General features: G+C 37.1%; 1 protein-coding gene across 1 annotated transcript in view; it reads left to right on the top strand.

Annotated features, from left to right (window-relative positions):
- The first annotated feature begins 7,741 nt into the window (after nucleotides 1-7,741).
- The window catches only part of LOC114349709 (Guanylyl cyclase at 32E), a 71,098-nt gene continuing 52,072 nt past the window's right edge, over nucleotides 7,742-26,767 (top strand). The window contains exons 1-4 of the mRNA XM_028300179.1: nucleotides 7,742-8,242; nucleotides 14,995-15,140; nucleotides 20,331-20,442; nucleotides 25,678-25,869. Of these exons, the coding sequence (XP_028155980.1) occupies nucleotides 7,742-8,242; nucleotides 14,995-15,140; nucleotides 20,331-20,442; nucleotides 25,678-25,869 (951 nt within the window). The remainder of the gene's footprint in view (nucleotides 8,243-14,994; nucleotides 15,141-20,330; nucleotides 20,443-25,677; nucleotides 25,870-26,767) is intronic.

Below are 26,767 nucleotides of genomic sequence, written 5' to 3' on the forward strand. Positions count from 1 at the left end.
TTTATACCTTTGTACTCATTTATTATCATTTATTTAAACCAGTTCAGGTAATTCCTGTGTGCAGCGGCCTCTATCTCTCGACCGCAGGACCTGAATTAAATATTTTAATGGGAAATATAAAACGAAAATCGTTTTGTGTTTGTCAACAATTTGTTAGTTTTCAAATTCAAATGGATTGTACGAAAACAAATTATGTATACTTACTAAGGTCCGATTACACGAAGCCCTAGGGTTTAGCGCTTAGGCTAACCCAGAGTAAAGTTGTCCAACACTGAACCGTCCCAGCTATGACATTGATAGGAGAGCTATTATCAATATTGGGTTACTATTTTCGATTTTTGCCACACTTTAGAATCGTTCACATCTGTAATGTCAAAATATCAAAACTATTTCTGAAGAAAATAACTGCGTTGTAAATCAGAGATTTTAAAACAGATTGTGTGCTGAATGAGTGAAATAAAGATTAACTTTGACTTTCGTCTGCTTTAGTCAGTCGGTCGATCTTGATTGACACCATTTTTTTTCTTTTCTTAAAATATCACATCATGGTTTTGCTGACCTTAGTTTTACTGTAACTTATAACGAAAGTTCAGACAGTAAAGAGTCATCATTGCCATTTGTAAAACGCAAACGACTTTTTAATGTGTAACTAAACAATTCTTACATTTATGCGATAATTTAGCTTGTTTGAAATTCTTGGCATTTATGCGAGCGGTTTATGTGAAAGCAGTTTTATAAAGATACCTGTTGCACTTATAATGGCGTTGCAGTAAAAAGAAACAGTAGGTCTAAACTAGATATGTCTACTACACAGCTAAGATGCATCTGAGTGGTAGGACATAAAATAAACTATGGCGAAATAAACGTATATGAGTAAAAAGTATAATTGGCTATTTACTCATATCCGAACAAAAAAAAATACATTATTGCTCAATTTTATCAAGTTTGTTAGAGAGATTTCATGGATATGGATGAAATCACCCTAACGATCGATGCAATAAAAAAATACAGGGTGCATTTTTTTTTACAGATTTTAGTCGGTTCGATTCCCGGTTGTGGCAAGCAAAATATTGGAAAGCTTTGAATGCAGTTATCTTTCTTTTCAAAATAAAGATAGGTATGTTTTCTTTGAGTAAAATTTCTATCTACAGTATTTATTATGAGTACTTTCCCTCCAGGTGGTATTGCAAAATTCCATCCTGTATTCATAGGGTTTTGGTTTGCCACAAAGACGTAGGCCCGTTTACAAAACGACTAAGACTTAAAGTGATTCTCTTTAATTGGTTTAATTAAATATAGGAATTAATTAATGGTTTAAATATGGCTGATATAAATTGAACCAATTTTAGAGCGTGCTTTCATAATAAGACCATTGAATTTAAAACATTCGTGGGTGGGTCACATTTTCACGGCGACGAGAAATACAGGATGTTAGGTAAATGGGTATATGAGCCGACACTAGCCCATGTTAACATGGGCATATAAATGGTATAGTGAAGTCAGAAATTTAATATCATCATTTTAAATTTTTTAATTTTCATACAAAATAAATTTTATAAAATCCGATTTGTATGAAAAATAAAATAATCAAAATGAAGATATAAATTTTCTGACTTCACCATACCATTTATATNGAAGTCAGAAATTTAATATCATCATTTTAAATTTTTTAATTTTCATACAAAATAAATTTTATAAAATCCGATTTGTATGAAAAATAAAATAATCAAAATGAAGATATAAATTTTCTGACTTCACCATACCATTTATATGCCCATGTTAACATGGGCTAGTGTCGGCTCATATACCCATTTACCTAACACCTTGTATAAAGGTAATTTACTTGCCTTACCTATTGGATGTTTCTCGGATTAAAACCTCTTTATAAAATTTGTACCTAAAAGTATTATAACAGTGAAAAAAAAAAGGATTCCTATTTACGAATACCTTCAAAAAGAGTGACAAGGAGACTTTAAGCTTTACTTTACTAAGCCTCGGCCGTTCGTCCATCCATCTGGCTGTCACCGGGCTGTAGGTATCTCATGAACCGTATAAATAGGTAGACAGTGAAAATTTCACAGAATGTGTATTTCAATTGTTACTTTAACAACAAGGGATAAGGATTAGGGATAACAGTTAATACAGATAATAATTAAAAAGATGACTACGACTAGTACGGTTCGCTCTATGGCAGGGGTTCCCAAACTTATTTTGTCTACTGCCCACAAAATATTTTTAGGGCCCCCCATTTGTAGTTGAGTCAAGTGCCCGTTTTCACCATCTATCCCTAATTTTTAAGTGACCCCTATGGTAACAATTAACAGGAATTTTGTGGTCATAGGGGTAACTTAAAAATTAGGTATTGATGGTGAAAACGGGCAAAGATCTCCGTCGGTGTTAAGAGTCCTCTTAGTAGATGAAATTATAAATTGCCTTCCAAGCCTCTACACAACGCCCCGATTTGTTTTCTGGGTCTCTTAAGGTTCAGCCAAACCAACGCGATCACATGCGTTCAGCCGGCGTCCAGCGATGGCGATCAATGCATTTAAGTCTGATCGCCATCGCTGCACGCCGGCTGATCGCATGTGATTGCGTTGGTTTGGCTGAACTTTTACCTCCCTACTTTTAAGCGCGGCGGTAAGAGACTTTAAGGACCGGGCTTTAAGGGGGCGTTATCGCCCACTTTGGGAAAGGCTGTTCTATGGTAAAGGGAATCGCGCTACGTGATATATACTCAGAGTTTCTTCAGAGTTGTGATCGAATCAAAATGAGGAGATCCGTAAGAGAACCAAAGTAGCCGACGTTATAGGTGGCAGTGCAAGACCGCTCATTGTAGAAATTGGAGGAGGCCTTTCAGCTGTAGACGATTTTTAGGTTAAATGTTACCGAGAGAGGTTTATTATTAACGTTTTTTTTTGTTTTTATTCGATTTACAAAAGTATGTAAGTAATAAAAAGAATGCATAGATAGTACATGGGATTTAATCTTGTATGATGGTAAAGAACCCGTCTTGTGCGACGAACTCGCACTTGGCCAATCTTTTTACATGTTTTTCTGTGCGAAATTTATCTCTGTTATTCCCCTCAGGGTGAAAGGTATCGACAAAATGTTACCTCAGAGAAACTAAACTTTGAATTTATTATTATGTCTTTCTTACCTTGGGATAACTTCGTTTGCGTTTTTCCACCTCAAACATAGGTAGGTAGGGAATCTTCGTTGATAGGATTTACTTAGCGAAATTACATGCAATCGTCAGGAGCGGGTTTATTTTAATTTTATTTTATTTATTAGGACAACCAACAAGACAAACACGCATACATGGAATTACTATAACTAAATGTGCTTAGAACTAAGTGTTGTCTCAATTAAAGGCTGCCACGGCATGCAATGTGGACTGTTGCAAATTTAAAAACTAACAAATAGAAACACAGTGACTATTTAGGTATTTGCTGCCGCTGTAAGAGACCTCAGAACAGATTTATCCAATAGTCCAATAGTAGATGGAGTTTAAAATTTTATGCCACAACCAAACTGGTGCCAACTGTTAAAATGTTGCAACAGCTGTCGCTACTAAATAAGCAACTAAACTAAATTACTAACTAGACTATAACTAACTAAAGCAAAAGTTTCAGGCAGGTTGCAATGCTATGTTTACATCAAGCTTAGAATATAATAATATGGTAGATTTTATGCTAGACAAGGCAGGTATTTGACCGCAATCGCACCTGGTGTTAAGTGAGATGCAGTCTAGGATGGTACATATATCTGCCCTGTAAGTGCCTATTCACTCTCGCCTTAAATTTCATGAATTTCGGCCGCATAGAAATTAAATCTCGAATGTTTTCCTGGAATGGGATTTGATAAATGAAAAGTTTCCTACCCTAAATCCTACTTATATATATAATATTATAAATGCGAAAGTTTGGATGTCTGGATGTCATGATGTCTGGATGTTTGTTACTCTTTCACGCAAAAACTACTGAACGGATTTTGTTGAAACTTCACAGTATTATTGTTTATAACCCAGATAAACATATAGGCTATAATTTATGACGATCTGTGACAAACTAAATTTCATGCAGGTGAAGCCGCGGGCAAGAGCTAGTTAGTGATATTATTCGCATGATGAAACATAAACGACTTTGGTTGATTCGACATTGGAGAGGGGTTAAAGTTAAAAATAATACTGAAATCAAGTGAAAAATAACAGCAAAATTTTCTGAGAAAAGAAAAGACTTTACGATCCACTTTAAAAAGGGTTCGTGGAAGATCAAGTGGTTCGGGAACAATACTGGTATTAGATAGATAAAGTAAGATTGTTCCCAAAAGGGAATTTTGTGGTCATTTTCTGTCACTATGCTGATTACTTTGGAATCCACTGGTTTTATTCTCGAAAAATGTTATAGAGAATTTATGTAATACTATGATGATGTAGAACTAGGAAGCATATCATAGCAACTGCAACGTCATGATTAAGATAGGTAGATATTCATTCTTAAAAGCATAATTATATTAGTTATTTAATTTTTAGTGCTAAACTAAGAATAGAAGTCGCCCGGCAAGCGAAAGGTCGTGGGTTCGATTCCCGCCTTAGGCAGTTCGATTTTTTCAAGTTTTTTTTTTTTTCAAATTATTATTTTATGTGACGATTGCTTGGTTTGGTATTTAGGATTTAATTAGGGTAATTCCAGGATACATGCCCCAGTGGGATAGGTGCCGCGATTTTAAGTACACTATGTTACAAGCAACTTAGCCTAAAGTTATAGTACGTATAATAGAAAGGGACCTCCCCGTACCACTTTTCGCTTCGCAAACCATCAAAGAGTGCGTTTGTTTAGCCAGTGAGAGCAAAAATCTTCCGCGGCCAGACCTTAGCGAGCGTCGAAATAATATTGGTAAGTATTTTTTAATGGATAATTTTTTTGTCAGCTGTAAAATGAAGCAGATTTTTATATAATTTGATAGACTATCTTATAAATTATACGGGATAGATATGTTTAATTCGATTTTTAGTGTTATTATATTTTTTTATTAAAAACGGCACCTATCCTATGCTAAAAGGATAGTTGCCTAAATTTTTTTGGGTATAGATGCCCTTAGGGCCATGTCCCATGCACCTAGGGGCATCTATCCTAACCTGCTCTTTTTGTCACAGGTAGCAAGTAAGAAGAAAAAAAGAATGTAGTACGGCTAACCTTAGGAAAGTAATAAATAGGGTGCCCTTCTGATCGAATTACCTTTTTACCCGACTGCGCTAGAAGGAGTAGTATTATTTTTAATAAAACATATTACATTTCATTTTTAATTCATTTAATAACAAACAATCTTAAATAATAATACTTGGCTTATTTGATTTGAAAATGCATTTGATCCTTAGATTTCATAAACTGTATTAACGAGTCATCTATCCCTGCATCAGGCATCTATCCTTTGAAGCAATCATACTGTGAGTCTTCTATCCCCCACATTAGGCGTCTATCCCACTTTTTAGAGGTCAATTAAAATGGTATTTACTCAGAATCGGTATAACTTAAACTAAAAAAATTATAGTAATATCATAGATGAAAGACCAAAGTTTACAGATACTAAGGTCAAATTGTTGATAAAAAATTACTGACTGAGTTACAGAGCTGTTTCAAAAAGTGGGGCATCTATCCTGGACTTACCCTACATCTATGGATGGAGCATCCACTACTTCCTCTCAGACCTTACTGCAATATTAAATTTATCGAAATCCTAGGTAGTAGATTCCATTTAAAATTAACTCACATCTTATTATATTACTATCTTACATCTGGCTCTCTCTTTTGACGAAAACTATCTTCCAAAACCCAACAAATAAAACTTGCGTTGATATTAATAGGTAAATGTCATAAAATATTTTCTATACAAATAGAACTGTCTAAACAATCAGAAAGGCTTTTTGATACGGATATAGACTCTTTCATAGAGCCGCCAAAACCCCAATTTATTGTGAGCTAAATCCATGTCAGCAGTTTTCTGAATGTAACTGAAAGGACGCTTTCAGCGTGGGTGTTATTTCTGAGTATGCTACGTGTTTGAAGACTTTTTCCGGTAAAATGTTGACCGCTTTTGATATTCGTCGGTCAATCCAGATTGCTACGGCATTTTTTTTATGTTTTTTTTTACAAAAAGATTATTTGTAATTTGTTATTACACAAATTACTAATAGTCCCGTTAGCCCCTTGTGCTAAGCTAAATATGCTTGTATCACGAGTGAACTCACCACAATAGTCGAGTGGCGGCGGGGACCGAACCTGCGTTCCCTGGATCACGAGTCGGCCAGTCCGACCCCTTCACCGTTCGGCTATCGTGACTTTTGCTGCGCTTCTTTGCAGCACTTGCCAAATCTTGGTCTCAAAGCGCTGGTAGGGCAAAATATTATGAGACATGTGAAGGCTCCATAGGAGCAAAACTTTAAAGATTGTTTTTTATTAGACTTTTATTTTTCTTTTTTTAAATTTAATATTTGACGATTTGTAAGCACTATTTTTATAGTCCATGAAAATAAAGGAATTTTGATTTTGATTACGAAAATAAAATATGGACATTCTCCATTTTATGGTTTGGATTAGTCCGGATCAAGCCTCAGACAATCAGAAAATCTCAGGGCTTAATATTTTATTCAAAACGTTCCCTTTTTATTCTTCAACAATATAGATTGAGGGTCAGCTACGGCCTGAACAAATATGTCTACCGAATCATTACGGATTCTAACGAAACAACCTTGTCGAAACATCAACTTTAGATCGAATGTCGGAATGTGTTAACTGAGTCACGCCCGTTTTCACAAACATTACTATAAGGTCTCACATTGCGCCTGGATGCACAGAGTGACAAATGAACCAATCACAAAGCTCTATTCAACGCTGTGCGTTCGATTTGCTGCGTCACATAAGCAAGCATCGTTTGTCAGTGTCTGAGGCAAGGGAGTGGCACGGGAGGGCTGACATTGACTATGACGTGACAGAGCAAACAAATCTGAAGGCGATTTGAAGTCTCACTGATGTTGGACCGTCAAAAAGGAACACTTCCCGTGCCACTCCCATGTCTCAGGGTTGTCAGTTAAGCGCTAGACGTAGGGGAGACCGAGGAGAGTTGTAACAGAGGAGAGTTTTCAGAGACATTGTCGATTTTTTGGAAGTTATTAACTACTAGCTTTCCGCCCGCGGATTCGATCGCGTGGAAATTTGTCTGTCACAGAAAAACTTTATTGCGCGAGTCCCTGTTTCAAAAACCGGGATAAAAACTATCCTATGTCCTTTCCCGGGACTCAAACTATCTCCCTGCCAAATTTCATCAAAATCGATTCAGTGGTTTAGGCGTGAAAGCGAGACAGACAGACAGACAGAGTTACTTTCGCATTTATAATATTAGTATAAATCAGCGAGCTAAACAGCACGACTTTGTTAGCTCGAGACTTGAACTAAAAAGCGCGCACTGTTACGAGCTCGTTAGTAGTTAGGTAATAAGTTTCTAAAAATCGTCAATGTGTCAACTCTCCTCGGTCTCCCTATACTTAGCCTTGCAAACACAATTGTCACAACCCACACGATTGAAGGTGGAGATAGTTTCCATTTAGATGGAAAAATATTGTATTTTGTCACAAACAATTTTATTTTTCTTTGTCCTTATTTTACTAGCCTACTTACTCATAATAAAATTTATTTTATTTTCAGATTCCATCTCAATTCGGACCGATCGAAGATGAACTGAAACCATGGCGATCCACATGACTTTCCACTTCCTCCTTCTTCTTATTTACGAAATTTGTGCTAAACCCCACAACTCTAGTAACAATGAAGCAAATGCCAAAATGCTTCTATTCAATGCTACCCTTGAAAACGATTTCAAAAGGGATTTCGATGACGAACTGATCTACAATATAACTGAAGATGTTAATGCTACTAATACCTTACCAGAACCACGTTTGATTTTGAAGAAAACATGTGAAGCCCAAAACAATACGAATGGAAACGAGACTGTATTTGTGAATAATAATTTGAATTCCATATATTTGAATAATATTTACTCTAGAGTGACCACTAATCTTATTGAAGAGAAAGTCACGGTGGACATGATAGATTCGGATGGGGTGAATCTGTATCAGATGGTGAACAGTGACTGTGGCGGCGCTAAGGTGTGTCCTCCCGTGGCACAGAATTGGACAGACGAGAAAACAATTACGATTGGATTCCTGGGCGCTTATGGGAGAAGTCCGGTAAGTACATTTTCTAGCTAAATTAATTATTATTGCAATTATTTGTTTTTAGACAACATTTTCGTAGCATTACAAATTGTTTGCTGGTACGTGCAAAGAATTGGAATCTAAGTCATAGTAATTTATGCCAAAAACATAATATTATACCAAATATAAGCATGTGTGTGCCTTTAAATGCAAAACATAAAATACAAGGCTCGATTTGGGACTCCTAATAAATGTTACCAATTTGTTAGTGCTTGATCAAAAGTTAGGCAACTTACACAACACGTTATCCTAACAATAAATTAGGTACTTTTTGCTGTTGGTTACCCTTTCCTCACAAAAACCTGTGGTGTAGATTAAAGACAGGCACGTAGCCCGCAGCATGCGCAAAAGTAATGGAACTAGAACTGCCTAATTAAGACGTAGGTAGACGACATGATACATAAATATCTAAGTACTTAATCGTGAAATAAAGATGTGTAATTATAAAGCTGAAGAGTTTGTTTGCTTCAACACGCTAATCTTAGGAACTACTGATTCGATTTGAAAACTTAATTTTGTGTTTATCGAGAAAGGCTATTAACATCACCCTATAGCCAATAGAGGCGGAGCAGTAAAGAAAAATGTTGTAAAAACAGGAAGTATTATGTAAACTATTTTCACTCATACGAAGTCGCGGACACAGCTAGTATTATTTAGATATTATTAAAGTGTGAGTGACACCGACAATGGGGATGTTGCCTGGGTCAAAAAGCAAGAGTTTTAATTAGTCCGTCAGTTAACTTATAAAAAAATACTCTACACGTATTTTTCACTTTTTCAAACTAATGAAAATTTAAAGAGATAAAGCGCCCCAAAGTTCATAAGAAGAGGCCCGTGACGTCAACGCTTGCTTAAAAATGCCGCACGTTGTGACGTCGTGCGCAACTTCAACGCACCATAACTATGTAATTATTTGTTAGATTGACAAATAAAAATATACGTGTCCAATATTTTTTGATATTAAACATTACGGACTAAAAAATTTTTTTAGGCAACTAGCCTATTAAGTAATCCAAGAAAACTATGTTACAAACAACGTAATGACTACTTATTTCCAAGAAAAGTAATAATACCTAATAATAGAGAGACGTGGAGATGTGTCTAGTGCAAAACAACTTTAATAACTCTTTCTAATAATAATATCTAACGTTCAGAGAGCCTAGTGTGAGTTTCCATCAAACGCGCTCACTAGTGTGCGCGTCAAAAAATGACATTAAATGTATGACGGATTGTACTATCGGGAAACGTTCAAAAACTAAAGTTTTCATACATTTTGTAAGTGTGTTTAATGTAAACTCACACTCAGCCCACAGTTCGGCGAATATTAACATTGAAGTTTTCCTTACTCTATGGTCCTTTGATAAAGGTCAGGTCATTTAAATTTGGTTGATTGGGAGATAAAAGGGGACCCCTTTCAAACTCCCATGACAAAATATGAGTTGCTGATGAAGTTGGAAAACATGAATTATTCCGTTCCCGTAGTCCACTTAGGGTTGCCAGGCGTCCGGCTTTAGCCGGACATGTTTGGCTTTTTAGGGACTTGTCCGGCCAAAAATTGCGTTGTCCGGCCTGTCCGGCTTTTGTTAGGCTTTTTATTTGATTGCCGCGCCAGGCGAAAGTCGAGCCACAGAATCATATGAAGCGCACGCATCAGGTCGCATCAGGATGTTGGTTAGCAACCGATGATGATATTACTCACTCACTTATGAGCTGACACTAATTGTAAAATGTCCGGCCAAATGAAGCACAAAGTCCGGCTTTTATGGTTAAGCCCACTGGACTTTACATATATGTACATAATATTGTGTTGTGGTAAATCCACTCTTAATAGGTACTTTGATTTGGGCCTCCCATGCCCCTCCCATACCTCAGGCATTGACTAAGTTAAGTGCTAGACTATAGTTACTTTTATCACAGAATAATAATAAGTACTAGGTACGTAGGTACAGAAGTTTTACTTTGCGAAGGTATTTAAAAACATGTATGCTCAATGTCATTAACAATATGGTGTAATTTAGCTTGTCTCAAGAGTCAAGCACCATTTTGTTGACAAACGTCAGTGATCGGCACTGCGCCGAAGCTATAGGGCTGACTTCGGTAAAATGATGTGACGTGAGGTGCCAAACTGCGGAAAATGGCGGAGGAAATACATGATTTAGCATGAATTATCATGAATAATATTAACTACTTATTTACCTCTCAGTGTCTTGAGGCAACTTAAAAAAGTACATTCTGTGTTTTTATTATTATTTAGGCAGTTAAATACTGCACAGTATTTAGTACACCATTTTCTTCCATCATACACAAGAATACGCGTGCGTGAGTCAATGTTCGCTCGTATGTGAGGCCTTGTCGAATAGTATCCTGTAGGTGGGCCATCGTGCGTGTTTTGTTTTCGATGTAAACTCGCGGAGATGAACAGGCCTGCTTTTATTCAGAAGATTAGCCACAGAATCGACCTGTGATTTAGTACTTACTGTAGTATAATTTTCTCAAATTGAATTATTATACGAAACTATAAGACAAAGTAGTTAATACTTTGGGCTTAATAGAAATTCTATTATAAAATTTAATTCTCAAACTAAAATAATTCTATTATAATTAATACTCGAACCTATTTCAATCTACTTTGCGAAATTACGTTTTTGAGTCAGACGATTACTTAGATATTTTAAGATTTACAGTATCTCTGTTACTATAGGTACAGGCGACGGCATGTCAAGGTACCTAAACCTAAGCCTAGGCGCAGACCTCCGATTTTTTCGGCTAAAGCCGGACACCTGGCAACCCTAGTCGGGCTGTACGGCTAGCACGAAAAACTTTCGAGTTCGAATCGTTTGCGTATTCGAATCGCCATCAAAAGATTTAGCACGAAAACTACAACAGCGTGAACGTGTCTTAAAGTGAACTTAGTATGAGAAATGGTTGCACGAAACTTATTTTGAGAATTAAAATTGTCATCGTTTAATTCGAAGGTTGAGTATCGAATTTTGTCGAATTCGCAAACGATTCAAAGACGAAAGTTGTTCACGCTAGAGGTCCTACTGTGCAAAAGAGTGAAAAAGCTTAAGCCGGGACACCAGCGCGTGTTTTGCCCTACAAAATCAACAAAAAATTACAACATTCAAAATTTTTTGTAGGAAATTTTGTTGAACGTTTACATGTTAGGGCAAAACATGCGCTGGAGACCCGGCTTTAAGCTAGTAACTCTAGACATAATCTCTTGATGATAAATATTATAATTAGAGACAAAAAGGAATGGTATATTATTGAGGATTTGCTTGTCAGTAAAATTAATGGTAGCTCATGTAGTGACTTAGCTACACAATTCACGTTATTTACTAATTATATCTAATAGATAGAAACATGTCCTTTCAATGCAATAACAAAGAAATATTTTTTAAAGGAAATAAAAGAAAAGTAACGTTCATGAAAGCCAAGTAAAAACAGAAATAGGTAAAGACTTTCATTTTAGTTAGGACATTCTAACCCAAGAAAGCAAGACGACGACAAAGAAAAGAAAAATCATTATTAAAGAACATAAAACAAAATTAACCAATTTCATTTTAATGGGCACTTAGGTTGCTTAGGTACCCGCTTTTTAAAATGTGCTATAGTACAAAAACGCGATAAACTTCACGTGAAATCGGAGTACTTTATCAAGAAGATTAATCTCTAATATAGCGTTAAGTGAGTAATATTATGAAAATTATTACGGTCTTCGTGTCTGCCAATCTGCCATTATTGCGAGAAAATTAGAAGAAAGTATTATTATTTTTTGAGTTTCCACGAAACCTAATATTTCACTTCAATAAACGAGTAGGCAAGCAACGCGTGGGGCTGCGCTAACTGTATGTTCATGTTATTACAAAAGTCGAAAGCCGTTTGTTTGACTGTTACAAAGGGTTGGTATTTGTCTACCGAAATAAATCTGAGACTTAGTTACACTTATTTTTATTACATTGGTTACTGTGGAAGTAGGTAATAATAGCGTATTTGGTATACGTGAGGCATTATTTATAGGTTTCTCCACATCATATGTAGCAGTTTTGCTTGAATTCTGTGTGCCTACCATGAGTTTACGTTAGGTGTGCTCGCTAGCGACTGCGTAAAAAAATGACATTTAAATGTATGACATATTGTGCAGCGCCCCTAGCGGCTACTTTCAAGAAATAAAATCTTCATAGAATTTTTTGACGTATTCGCTAGCGAGCTCACCTAACGTAAACTCATGGTAGGCACACTGAAGTTAAACATGTTTAACGTTCATAGCAGGCTTAAGATAAGATTGTCAATCTATAAAATTAAAAGAAAGAGAAGATAAATATACAGTATTAGAATTGGTGACGTCGTTTTGCAAATTTTAGAGAACAGTTAAGTAAACTCAAACCGAGAGTTGCTTTTACACTATTTAGATAGAAACAAATACGACTACTTACTACGATTCTAATAATCGAACTCTCTTCGAGTTCCGTTTTGTGAGTAGGTAAATAAAATTATTCATGAATGAAGTCAAATAACAGAAACTAGATTATTAGAAAATGGCAGTTGGTATCCTTAGAATTCCAGTAAATTCTTAAGTTCCTAAGGCAGTGACTCAATTCACTAAATGAAAAGCATTTGAGGAATCTGAAGAGACGAAGCTCGTGACACAAATTTTAGATTAGGTACAAACCGAATACTGAGAAGGTGGCTTCATAACTTATTAATTTAAACTTTTAATTATGAAAAGGGAATAGTTCGGTTGCTTTTAAGTAGTTTTCTGTACAAACTCAGGCGTATTGTGTAACAATGCTAAAATTTTATTAAATAAAACGCTCAAGTAACAACTTTGGGTTTTGGGACTTTGGTTGGGAGAGACAATAATATTAAATATCTTAAAAGAGAAACATTAAACATTATTACCTATTGTTACTGGCCAAGTGCTAGCAAACATTAAAATGAAAAGGGTAGTGTTTTTCCTTCGGGTGATTTTTTATCGGGATTTGGGAGGACATACAAACATTCGGGAGATTCTCGCCAAATCCCGACCATCTGGCAACTTAGGATTCATTTTGTGTCTCCTACTAGAAAAGCCTTATGAATGAAAAGATTTTGTCGATATACTTATCGTCTCGTTTCTATAATTTCAGGATAGGTAGTTCCATCTTCTAGCTGTTTATAGTTAGATATACAACACGGACATTATGAACCGACATAGGTCTGTGGTATATCTATAATTCAGTGAACAATCTTCATTTCCAGTAATCAGGTTGTTAAAATTATTATATGTATTAGTGGTTTTGGTTCCCAGTCGACAAAGCACATGATGTCGTGCCCTGCGTGCCTGACAACGCCACTCTTGTGGCGGAGTTTTGGGCTGACGCTGTGTAGGTTAAGTATTTGTCAACACGACAAGAAAAACATTTTTTTTTATCCACAACGAGGAAGCTCTTGGCCTGTATCTTACCTGATGGTAAGTGCTGATCAGGTCGAAGATGGAAGCGAGCTTCACCCGGAATCCTCAACCACGGAGGAAATGGCTATCTTACCTTTAACTGACAGAACACTTGTTAACATTGTTGTTATGGCGACAGATTTAGGTGAGATGGTGGTAGCTAGCCAGGCGGACTTAGAGCAAGCCCTACCACCAACAAACAAATTATATTCAGGGTTTATACTTTCCTAATCAAATCGTAACATACAAATTATTTTTCTCTTTGTTGTCCTGAGAATCAAATAGGTTTCAAATTTACTTAATGAGTTTATGTCTCCGAGGAACTCTCTAATCTAGGGATTCTAGCTGTGGTTGACGTTAGTAGGTAGCAACAAAAGCAAATTGGGCCTAGTAATCACCTCAGTCTGAATTTACAGACTTGTTTTCCAGTCTACAGCGTTTAAATTTACGCCTATTTGAAAATCGAAATGCTGGAACTTTCCAATACATCTAGATTTATGTTAGCATTTACTTTTGCTAACTGGAAATGAATTTTACAAATTCCGCTAAAGCAATATTTGTCGATAAAAGTTTTAAAGGGATGATTTATATTGGGAAGTTATAGGAGTGCTTGGATTTCCAATAAACATTATTTCTAGGCACGCTAACCGTTATTTAGCTACAGAAAATATAACACAACCATCCTATTATTACCTACCTATTGTATAGCCGAAACACCGAACCTGAAAGAACATCATTTAGGCTGCCTATTGTCGCAAAATTAAGTCTTTTGAAACACCACTATAATGGGAAAGGAAGTTAGTATGTACTTACACAATTTTCCCAGATTGTGTACGGTATAAGTACTGTGTATAGGTAAGTATGTAGGTACTGAAATTATTAAAAATGGGACTGGTATTTCGAGAAACGGATAGGTTTTTCCTTTTTCATGTTCCATTTATGCGCACTGTATCTGAATTTACTGGCAATGATAGGATGCTTACTCACTTGCCTTGCCTTCTTGGCTGGTAGTCTGCGAGGCGAGCCGGCCTAGCTGTAATAGAGTATTTTAAATTGTCTATACATCATCAAACCGCCTCGATATGGTCTAGAGGGCGCGCAATCCGCAATCCTCATCGTGTGTTGGTTCCCGCTGAAAACCAGCTTCTCGACATGGCGCTTGTTATGTCGCGAATATTGCTGAGCGGACGCCTCTTCAGCATAGCTTGTAGTTTAATGTTATGTACTGTATTTTTCTTTTTATGCTGAATAAAGTATTCTTATTCTTATACTTGGTTATTATTCACAGACAGTGCTGGGCGCCATGCCGTTGGCGGTGGCAGCTGTCAACCGCGACTCCAGTTTGCTGCCTGGGCTGCGCCTGCGATTCTTAGCTGCCGACGTGGGCCGTCCACGCGCACACTTACCTATGGACAAGGACAGCCTTACTTTGAGGTAAGGTTTATTTTTTTATGGACAGACAACTTCATTTGGAGATAGTTTAGCTATACCTTGCTGCTGTCAACCGCGATTCGAGCTTACTGCCCGGGCTGCGCCTCCGCTTCTTAGCTGCCGACGTGGGCCGTCCACGCGCGCACTTCCCTATGGACAAGGATACTTACTTTAAGGTAAGTTTTTAAATACTACGGGAGTTACTACGAACGGAAAATTGGGAGGAGGTATACTACACATTTTTCGCCTGGCTTGCGAACAGTTATTATGTGCGGCGTTTTACAACGATACATTTTATGCCATTGAGATTCTGTCTAAAAAACTAAGGTTTCGGATCATCATCAAGGTAGGGTTTATTTGTTTATGGACAGAAAATTTCATTTGGAGATAATTTAGCTATACCTTGCTGCTGTCAACCACGACTCAAGCCTACTGCCTGGGCTGCGCCTGCGATTCTTAGCCGCCGATGCGGGCCGTCCACGCACGCACTTACCTATGGACAAGGAAGTCTTACTTTAAGATAAGGTTTTAACAACCTATTGATTTTGGAGATGGGATTCAATTGAATGCCGAAATGAAAAGGGAAAGAGGCATTACGAGCGATGAGTTTGGAGCAAATGTGCTACACCTGACGTTGCGTGGCTCGCGCCATAGACTGGGGAGGAGTATGCCAAAGCTGGTAGCAAGCACAATGACAGTAACTCATCTCATAATTCTGTTCCTAAGGCCCCAAAGAATACCTAAGTACTTTCAGTATAAGCCATCTCATCTCTCTTTCTCGTGTAGGTACATTACTTCAGTTTAGGAGTAACTCCTAGAGTGATATGAGTGGAATGTATAATTAATTAGTACCTAAGGCTGGTGTTAATGTGCGCCGCATTAAAGATCACTTAAAAGTTTCAGAGGTGGAATTGTGTAAAGCAATCGTAATCATTTGACAGTTCATAACGTACGACAAAGTCAGTTAAACAAAGCGTTTGACAGAATAATCGTACGTTATGAACTGTCAAATGATAACGATTGCTTTACACAATTCCACCTCTGATCACTTACACACACACAACCCCAGGACTGGTAGCAAAAGAATTTAATATATTTCCTTTAGAAAACAGAATTGGACTTTACAACCAGTGACCTTCAACCTTCAACGTATTTGTCTACAATTTACTGTGCAACAACAACTTTGTTGCAAAATGGCACTACAATTGTAGATGATGCCACAATGTTTCTTTAAAAGCATTCTCCCATTAACACCCGTATTCACAAACATTACTATGAGGTCTTACAGTTCGCGTGGACGCACAGGGTCACACATTAACCAATCACAGAGCTCTATTCAACGCTGTGCGTTCGATTTGCTGCGTCACTTAAGCTAGCATCGTTTGTGAGTACGGGTGTAAATCAGTTCTGTCTTAACCCACAGTCCCAGACCGCAGATAAAGAGCGTTTATCAACAAAATTACCTATATTGAACTTTGAAAAGAAATTTACTTCACTCGTAAAGTAACCTACTGATCCTTTTGAATCTCGTTTTGGGTACAAAGAATATATTAGGGGCGTTGGATGTGACAGATAATGTACAATTTGAACGCATTTTTATTCCTCGAATTTGCATTTATGATAGATCACGTATTCGTTGGCAGTGCAGTTGCTACAGCTTGTGTGATTCATATAACGGTAAATTTAAATTATCCTGCTTTCGCCTCCGAGATTTATTTTACCATGTAGTACCCCTGTACGACAACCCAATCCGCACACAATATTCAGCGTAGTAGTAGTAAAAAACAAAAGAGCGGGCAACCCCACCCCTACCACGCTGTGGGCTCGGTGTCCGAGCGGTCTCATTCCTTTGTGCGCACGCGCAACGACCGCACGCAGTATAAGAAAAATGCTTAAGTGACGTCACCAGGACGTTTTTACCGACAAAAAACGTAATTATTTTAAGTTGTGCAGTGTAGTGACGAGAATTAGACCCAACATTGAATGATCAAACGAACTTACCAAGTGAAGTTCGATCTAAATTATCCTGTTTTCGCCGAAGAGATTTAAGGTCCCTCCCAACCCGAAGATTTCTATATCTTCTTCCCTGGAGGTAAACGTCAATGTCATCTCTTCTCTAAATATAATGAGACCGCTCGGACACCGAGCCCACAGCGTGGTAGGGGTGGGGTTGCCCGCTCTTTTGTTTTTTACTACTACTACGCTGAATATTGTGTGCGGATTGGGTTGTCGTACAGGGGTACTACATGGTAAAATAAATCTCTTCGGCGAAAACAGGATAATTTAGATCGAACTTCACTTGGTAAGTTCGTTTGATCATTCAATAAGCAGTAACAGTGAAAAAAATATAATCTCGCCTTTCTACTGAGCAAACGTTACTAAAGTCATGTACCTAATCTGATATATCGCACGTACTTTAAGAACATGAATAAAGAAACGAACGAAGACAAAGCTGTTTAGGTACGTGCCAAGTGGACCTATTCTGATATGATTGGAATAAAATTTTACGGTTAACTCTAAATCGAAAAGGTCTATTACTAACACTCTTTTTGCGTCTTAACTAGTATAGGGAAGTCGAACCCTAACTTCGAACTCCTCCTATGCTCTTCTGATTAATTTCATTGCGGGTCCAATGACAGTTAACTTTCCCCCGGGACAAACTTGACCTTCACTGCTTGGGATTTTATTGGCGGTCAAGCTGTAGATCCTGGCTACACAGGAGTTGCAGCTGTGGGAACGAGAGGTGGGAATAGTCCCGTTACATAGTTTTATTTTTCTATCGTGTGGCTTGTAACAGCAGCTGGGTTGGGCTTATGAGCTGTAGGCGGAAGAAATATCTCAATCGGATTACGTACCCTTCCGAGTAAAAAGAAATATGATTCGTTTCTTTTCAGGTTAACTCAACCCTCAAATGTTCTAAGCAAACTGAAAATAATGTAAACAAAGCGATTTCACCCACCTGAGACTGCGGTTGTTAAATAACCAACCAAGGTAACCAAATTGTTAAATTGCTAGTACCTAATTCTAAGGACTATCTACTCTTATATTCTTGTACAGACTGCCTCAATAAAAACTGGCAATTTTTGTGACCAATAAAAATAAACAAAAATAAAACTACCTAAACCAAAAAACATTGACCTGAACCTATAAGATTGCAAAGTGAGGTGATGGTAAGGATACGACCAGTTCAATCTCTCTTAGACTAGGCGCAGACCACCGATTTTCAACCGACTTCAAAAAAAAGGAGGAGGTTCTGTTCTCAATTCGACCCGTATGTTTTTTTTTTCTATGTTTGTTACGCGATAACTCCGCCAATTATGAACCGATTTGAACAAATCTTTTTTCGGCGTATAGGTAATACCTTAAGGTTGGTCCCATTTAAATTTAATAATAGAAAAAACAACCCCCAAGGGTGGAAAATTGGGGATGAACTTTTTTATACGCAATTTTTAGTTTTTTTTTGTGTTCACGCATTTGAAGTCGGTTTTATTTTTTTAAAAAGTTAATTAGTTGGCCGATAGTTGTGTCCGATTTTAAATTGTATGAAGAATCGGCCAAATCAAATCGGTGTAGTGTGCGCACTTCCATACATGCCCATAATGATCAACTGCCCGACTAAACTATCGGCCGACGATAAATCAATGGTCTGCGCCTAGGCTTAGAATTAAAATTGTCAGTTTGTTTGTCGTGGACCTTAAATACCTACTTAAAGCCTTTTACAAAATTAATTGTCTATTCAATTTAATACTTCGATGGCGGTAAGAAAGAAAGTGTTTACGATGTTATATTTAGCCGTAATTAAAATATGCGTGAGCATTTCTCTTCGAAAATATTGAGTAGGTACTTAATTGATATCAGTATTGTAGAAAGGGTAAGGGAAAGTAAATTTGGGTCATGTAGGTAACGTAAATTTACATTGTGAATACTTTGGAGATTATAATGAAAGACGAACGTAAATGAGTACAAGGCTTAGGTTTATCTTTGTTTGAAAAGATTTTGTAATAATGTAATACGCAAGCACTTTAATGTAACACTCAAGAATAATGTGTTTCTTGTATGTATTGTTAATAAAGGTTCCATGATAAAATCGGTACAATCCCTACTTAATTAAATAAATAATTGATAATTAGGAGGTGAGGCCTGAAGTGTGGATGGCTTTTTAAGCTAATTATCAATAATTAATTGTATAATAATTATCATCTATTACACCGCGCGTATTATTCAATAATATTATTAACACATTTCCAGTGACAATTAAATTAGGTACCGGAAAATGTGTAATAAATAAAATATGTATTTGAGTTAATGCATTTAAAATTTTAAACACAGTAATTATGAAGTTAAAAAGGTAGCAGGAAGGCGCTGGACGCAGGCCGCTACCAAGCGGGCAACATGGAAAGCATTGGGGGAGGCCTATGTTCAGCAGTGGACGTCCTATGGCTGAGATGATGATGATGATGAAACAGAATGAAAATTAGGAAAAGAATCACATTAAATAAAGCAACGATTGCCAGGTCTACGACTATTGTGGTGAGCTCACTCGTGACACAAGCATATTCAGCTTACCACGAGGTGTTAACGGTATATTAGCAATTTGTATTTTCAAAGTAAAAAGAAACAAACTGTTTCAGTATAATTTTGAAGGAAGTGATTGATGATTGTTTGCACGTTAGCCATTAAAAGGGCTTAACATCTGTGTTTAGGGAAGATTAATTTAGACTCGCTACGTCGCTTTTAATTAAGCGTAACTGCGTTTAACGGAAATCGATATATTTGGGGTAGGTTTACGAGATTCTGTCTGCTGATTTGAATCGAGCTGAAATTGACTCAATCGACAGCTGGGAGATAAATTTAGGTCTATTCCACTTTGATCACCTGGCTTTGATGACCCAGGTGATCAAAGTCCACTTCCAGCGACAATTTAATGTCCTTTGATCACCCACGGATATGATGCCCTGGGTGATCAAAGTGGACTCCAGTTAAATTATTATTTTAGTGCCCTTTGATCACCTACATGTAAATCACATCTGATATCGAGTGAGATGTAATCTATGATGGTATATACCTGCCCTGTAACTTCCTCACTCTCGCCTTGAAGAGGCGAAGAGGAGTTTGAAACTTACGAAATGTTCAGCGAAGTTGTGGAATTTATGCTCCGTTTATCCATATTATGTTTATTTGTCTTGTCCACAGAGTGATGACCCAAATGCGAGACCTTGGCGTGGTGGCGTTCTTTGGACCTGACAGCACGTGCCACACTGAGGCCAAGTTGGCTGCTGCATGGAACCTACCCCTTATCTCTCATGTGAGTATGGAATCTTCTTTACAAATATCATCATGAAGCCAACTCTCTTAATGAGCCAAAACATGAAGGGATTGATTAAATGAAGCTCAGATTTCATCAAAGTTCAGTATAGATGTCCTACACTGAACCATCCCACCCGTGACATTGAAAGGGGGGGCGCCGTCAATACCGTACACTGGTTCCGATTTTTGCCACATTGGACAACCACATAATATGACATTAGAGGAGGGCGCTAATTACCAATACTGGGTTAAGTTTTTGATTTTTGCCACTAGACGTTCCAGAATCGTGGAACTATATTTACTTCAGCCCATCGATATAGTACATAAATTTGGTGACACATTAGATTTGGTGATCCGAATACCGCTCTGTTCAACCGTACTACATTGCAATCCGTGCACCTTGTTTTAAGTTTGGTTAGACTACAGAACTAATGTAGCAGCTGCAGTATACTTTTGATTCGACCCAAAATACGATAGCGTCTCTATAGCTACTTTATAACTTTATGCTTTAGCCATTTCTCAGGTTTGTTTTTCATGCGTCTGCACGTTTTAGTACCTGATGGTACGTGACGATCAGGCCTAAGACGAAACGTGACTATTCAGTTAATATGAGAGTACCTATTTACAGGTATATCGAAAAAGATGATAACTTTACTCCTTTGTGGTTTGCTTAATTATCAAATCAGCAAATCGTATCGTTACACCTCAGTTTCTTTTGTGGGTCTAAAGGGTCTCAAACTTAACGGCGTAATATTTAGCAGACTTTTGGTCCTTCGAGCCGGACTTAAAGTGGAAATTAAGTTTCAAAGTCCTAATAGGCCCAACCGTCCGCCATTAACTTGCTGGCTTACAAAGACTAAACGCCTAAAAAACAGTCCAAATTGGTAAACAGCCGGACATGGTTTTAAAAGCCTTGCTAACCTTATTTGTCGTAGCAGTAGAGCTTCACTAATAAATAACATTTACTGCGTACAGTTGGTACCTAAAATAGCTTTCTTAAGTAACACAGTTTTGTGAAAAAGTTAACATTTGATAGATAAAACAACAATGGATATCAATATGCAAATACTTAGCTGCTTTTAAGAATGAAAGTCTTATTTATTTTGTTCGTAGCACTAATTTGTACTTTAAATTCATATTAGATTCCTACAGTGCATGGCTGCATCAAAATATTTTTCAACTAACAATTTGGTTGTATAATGTTTCAATTTTACACTCCAAAGCCTTTTAGATTTTAATAAAACTTTCTTATAGAAATGCGATGATGTGTAAATTTTTGTTCTGGACGAGTTATTGCAGTTTTTTTGAATTTTGAGGCAGATTCATTATTACTAACTCGAAACATGACTTCACAAACTTCAATTTAAGTATTAGATAATGCAAAAGGTTATCAGATTTTAATTTTAAGCTGACAAAGGCAGTACAATGAATAAAATGTTCTTTTCTATAAAGGCATGTTGTTTTTATCGAAAAAACAATTACGGCGTAGGTTACAATACCTATTGTTTATCAAAGAAGATCTGCCATTGACCTAGACACAGTAAAAACGGTCAAAGCAGTATAATTATTCCGTGCGATTTAACACTGTAGTCATAATTTCAGGGTAAACATGAAAGAGAAGCAGACTAGTCTACTAGTCGCCATAGAAGCGAGTTTAACGCCCGTATTCACAAACGATGCTTGCTTAAGTGAAGCAGCAAATCGAACGCATAGCGTTGAATAGAGCTATGTGTTTGATTCATGTGTCACCCTGTCCACGTGCACTGTGAGACCTCATAGATGTTTGATGAATACGGGCGTAAGGGTGGTATTCGAATAAGATATTTTAATTAATTCAAAAATGTTTAGTTAGGACTCCTGTTATGACCAGTATAGTTTAGGCGTGGCACTCCAATTATTATTCATTAAGTAGTAAGACAAAACCATTAGTCTATTTCTAGTTTTCAACCGACTTCAAAAAAGGAGGAGGTTCTCAATTCGACCCGTATGTTTTTTTTCTATGTTTGTTACGCGATAACTCCGCCAATTATGAACCGATTTGAACAAATCTTTTTTCGGCGTATAGGTAATACCTCAAGGGTGGTCCCATTTAAATTTAATAATAGAAAAAACAACCCCCAAGGGTGGAAAATTGGGGATGAACTTTTTTATACGCAATATCTCCGCCGATTATAAATCAATTTGAACGATTATTTTTTTGTTGAATAGGTATTATCAAAAGGGTGGTTTCATGCGAATTTGAAGAAAATATTTCACCCCCAAGGGTGGAAAATTGGGGATGAACTTTTTTATACGCAATATTTTTAATTTTTAGTTTTTTTTTGTGTTTACGCATTTGAAGTCGGTTTTATTTTTTTAAAAAGTTAATTATTTACATTTAAAAATGTCTCTTGGAAATATGGCGAGTGACATGAAAGATAACCTCGAAAGCGATTTAACTGAAAATTAAAACTTAAATTTCCAAAAGTCGCGTCTACTAGGAGTTGTTGATGTAAATTCTGCTTTGTCTTTAGAATAAAGAAATTTCCTTGGCACTAACGAAATATTTATAAGTAATGAAATAAGTATGGAAGACCTTATTTTTTAGATACTTGGTTCGACTATTTTTCAAATCCATTTACATAAAACAATAGTATTTATTTCCCCTGAGTTTATAATTCAATAGCCACTCTCGTTACTTGTTTCTTATTTTCTATTTTATAACTATAAAACAAAAACAATCATAAATGACGTCTATTTCAGTGGTAGGAGAAGTATGATGAATCGAAAACCACACGAACGAAGTCGAGTACAAATGCTAGAGTGCTACAGTAGAATACAGTTTTACTAAGTACCTACTAAATGGGGTGGTGTAAATATAGAATAGGTATACGAGTATGTAACTATACATATACTCATAAAATTAAAGCGAAAATGTATTTAACATTAATTTTCGAAACCATAAAAGTACATTAGACACAGTAGAAATAAATAACGAAGTAGAGTTTATTCTTTGTACCTACACATTATAATTATCAGTTACTCCGTGATCATGGCGCTTGCAACAGTGCCGAAATATCGGAGTCTCGAAATTAAGGTAGCAATCCAGTCAATAATAATGAATCTGTTAGTGACCATGAAAGTTTAAAACAATATACCGCATCTACACATTGTTATTATCCCATCAAGTTTGATGTGGCGTGATAAAAAGCTTTTTTTAGTGTTATGTTTGGCGAATCACCCTTCTTTGGACACCGAATATATTATGCCTGGCAGATTATGATACAATGAAATGAAAACATTAGTTTCAAAACCGATTCGATTAGTCCCTTATCTACGTATACAGGGTGGAATTTTGTAATGCCACCTGGAGGGAAAGTACTCTTAATACTGTAGATAGAAAATTTTGCTGAAAGAAAAAAATCCTTTATTTTTGAAAATAAAGAGAACTGCATTCAAAGATTTTCGAAAAAATTTCGAAACTTCAGTAACCTCAACGTACAATTTTCTGTACATGATTAAAATAATTTAAGATTTCGTGGTTTTCCTTTCATTTGATTTATCAAGTTTGTTAGAGAGATTTCATCCTTATACTTAACCCTAACGATCGATGCAATAAAAATACAGGGTGTAATTTTTAACAGATTTTAGTTGGTTCGATTCCCAGCCCAGGTATGGCAAGCAAATTTTTGAAAATCTTTGAATGCAGTTCTATTTCTTTTTAAAAATAAAGGAATGTTTTCTTTGAGAAACATTTTCTATCTACAATATTTTTTAAGAGTACTTTCCCTCCAGGTGGCATTACAAAATTCCACCCTGTATAGATACTACGTATACGTAGATATACGGCTAGGCTTTAAGGCAATTTAATTTTGTGGATTGATAGCGATATTAATTTTGGCGGTCAGTGACGTAGTACCTACAATCAAAAAAAAATCTATACCGACCAATGGGACATCGTTCAATTTTAAGTCGGAGTTAGACCGACCGACCTTTACAACCGGAGACATGGGCTCCCAACTCGGAATCTGACACATTACCTGCCTATATGTTTTCCTAAACGCCGCGAATATAGATACAATAGACTACCTACATTAGGCGTTTGTGAAGAGGGATATACCTACCTATTAAAGAATGAGGAATTTACCGCTTTAAATTACATTGTGGCAAAACCCCAAAAGGGCGAAATAAATCACTTCTTAAGTACTGAACATATTGTTGCGCAAAACTTTTTTCGTAAGATTTTGTAGCTAAATCTTTTGTAATATTTCGTTTCATGTGACGGCTACTACTACTATGTAGCTCGCAGAATTGCCAAAATCAAGTGGCAGTGGGCGGGGCACATAGCTCGTAGAGACGATGGCCGTTGGGGCAGGAAAGTTCTCGAGTGGCGACCACGGGCTGGAAGACGTAGCGTGGGCAGGCCTCCTACTAGGTGGACCGACGATCTGGTGAAGGTCGCGGGAAGAGCCTGGATGCGGGCAGCGCAGGACCGTTCATTGTGGAAAACCTTGGGGGAGGCCTTTGTCCAGCAGTGGACGTCATTTGGCTGAAAACGAACGACGGCTACTACAGCCCACGTAATTCGCCGACTTAGGTACGAATTATTGAGACATTACGGTTAGTCAAAGAAAGGATATCTACCCACTTCTGTACTGTCTGACTACTACTAAAGATAGGCTAGGTGTAGGCACCGATCTTATTCCTAAAGTTAATATTCCTTCGGAATAGAGCAACAACCACGAGCTGTCATACGAAACCAATTTTGAATGACACTTATGACAATGTATCAGTGTCAGGAATTCAGGATTATTTCACTGTTTTCTACAATAAATCAATCACTGAAGCAGTCACTACGTTTCTGAAGCACTTTTCTCATAAACATAAAAGATTTCATTGACGTAAAATCTGAAATAATATCAGAGTTGAAATTTTCAGTGTGCCTCTGAACTGTCAAATCTGTCTATCAGTGTTGCTGCTAGTGACATCTCACTTGCTCAGTTCTTAGTTGCTCTATTCCGCTAGGTATATTATCTTATAATCTTATTACACGGCTTGTTTAAAAAAAACTTTACTAATAGATACTAATAGTTAATTGTTTTCCTGAAACGTTCCGCAGCTCTCTAGCTAGCGTGGGGACTGGCCAAATCTTCGATTTGCCTTTAGTGAGAGGGCGTACTCTTGCAATGAAGAGTAAACCTGATGATGATAATGTTAACTATTGCCTTTGCCTCACCAATATCTTCTGTTTCAGAAATGCACTGGAGCTCGCGGCTCCTCTCACGAGGGTACCAGCTTGGGCACCACCTTTGCCAGGACTCTTCCACCAGCGTACAAGATCAGCAAGTCTGTGGTGTCGCTGCTCAAGGCATTCGGATGGTCTAAGTTCGCCATTGTTGTGGGGAAAGCGCTGAAAGCGGCTGCGCAGCAAATGGATGCTATCAAGGTATGAATTTGGAGTCTCATCTCTTTTACTGGTGTGTAAGAGCTGGTATATTCTTTGGAAGACACTATTCAAAACAGCGTGGAAATACGAACCATCATGGTATGAGTTCCTTCGGCATTCAATTCTTACAAATTACTTGACCATCATGTGACGTATGTTAGATGAAAACGAACAACATTTCAAGGCAGTCCATTGCTGGAAGTTAATCGAGGAATGCCACAAAGAATGATCTCTAGATTTTTTCTTCAAGGCAGTACCAGTAACGGTCTTGTGGTCCTCGGTTCATCTTGAAACACACAAACAAAATACAATTTGACGGCGCGATTGGAGTGCGGTGAATTGCCTTGAACACAGTGGGCGAAATGATCAATTTACATTCATTTATTTATAATCTGCCAAGGTTATTATTATTAGGCAAAATACGCAAAGTATCTACGCCCACCGACTATCTGAATGCAAACCTTCCATAATGCCTTGTAAAGGATGGGCTTAACGGCGGATATTATACAAAACGGCGTAAATACACTCGCGAGCAAAAGTATGGAATCACTTACATGAAGTTGTTTCCACGCGATCTTGTGTACTAACGAATTTGTTAGGAACAAAAAAAGTGGCACCATTTTAAAGATTAAACTTTTATCTTTAAATTGATACCAAATTCGTTTAAATCACACCAGTATTTAAAAAGATATCCCGGCTAATGTGAAGAAGTAACGAAAAAGACATGTATGAACTGTTTGATACGTCGCGAGTTGCGGCCTATTTACCCCCTATAAAAGCACGCGTTTTCGGATTTTTGCTTTCACACGTTGATTCATACACATCTCCGCTTCTTTTGACTCTTTACCTGGGATTCTACACCTTCAGAAACAGCACAAATCGTTGCACTATTGCAAGA

The sequence above is a fragment of the Ostrinia furnacalis genome, unplaced genomic scaffold (assembly GCF_004193835.3).
Source record: "Ostrinia furnacalis isolate ACB-3 unplaced genomic scaffold, ASM419383v2 OfSCF0704, whole genome shotgun sequence".
NCBI lineage: Eukaryota > Metazoa > Arthropoda > Insecta > Lepidoptera > Crambidae > Ostrinia > Ostrinia furnacalis.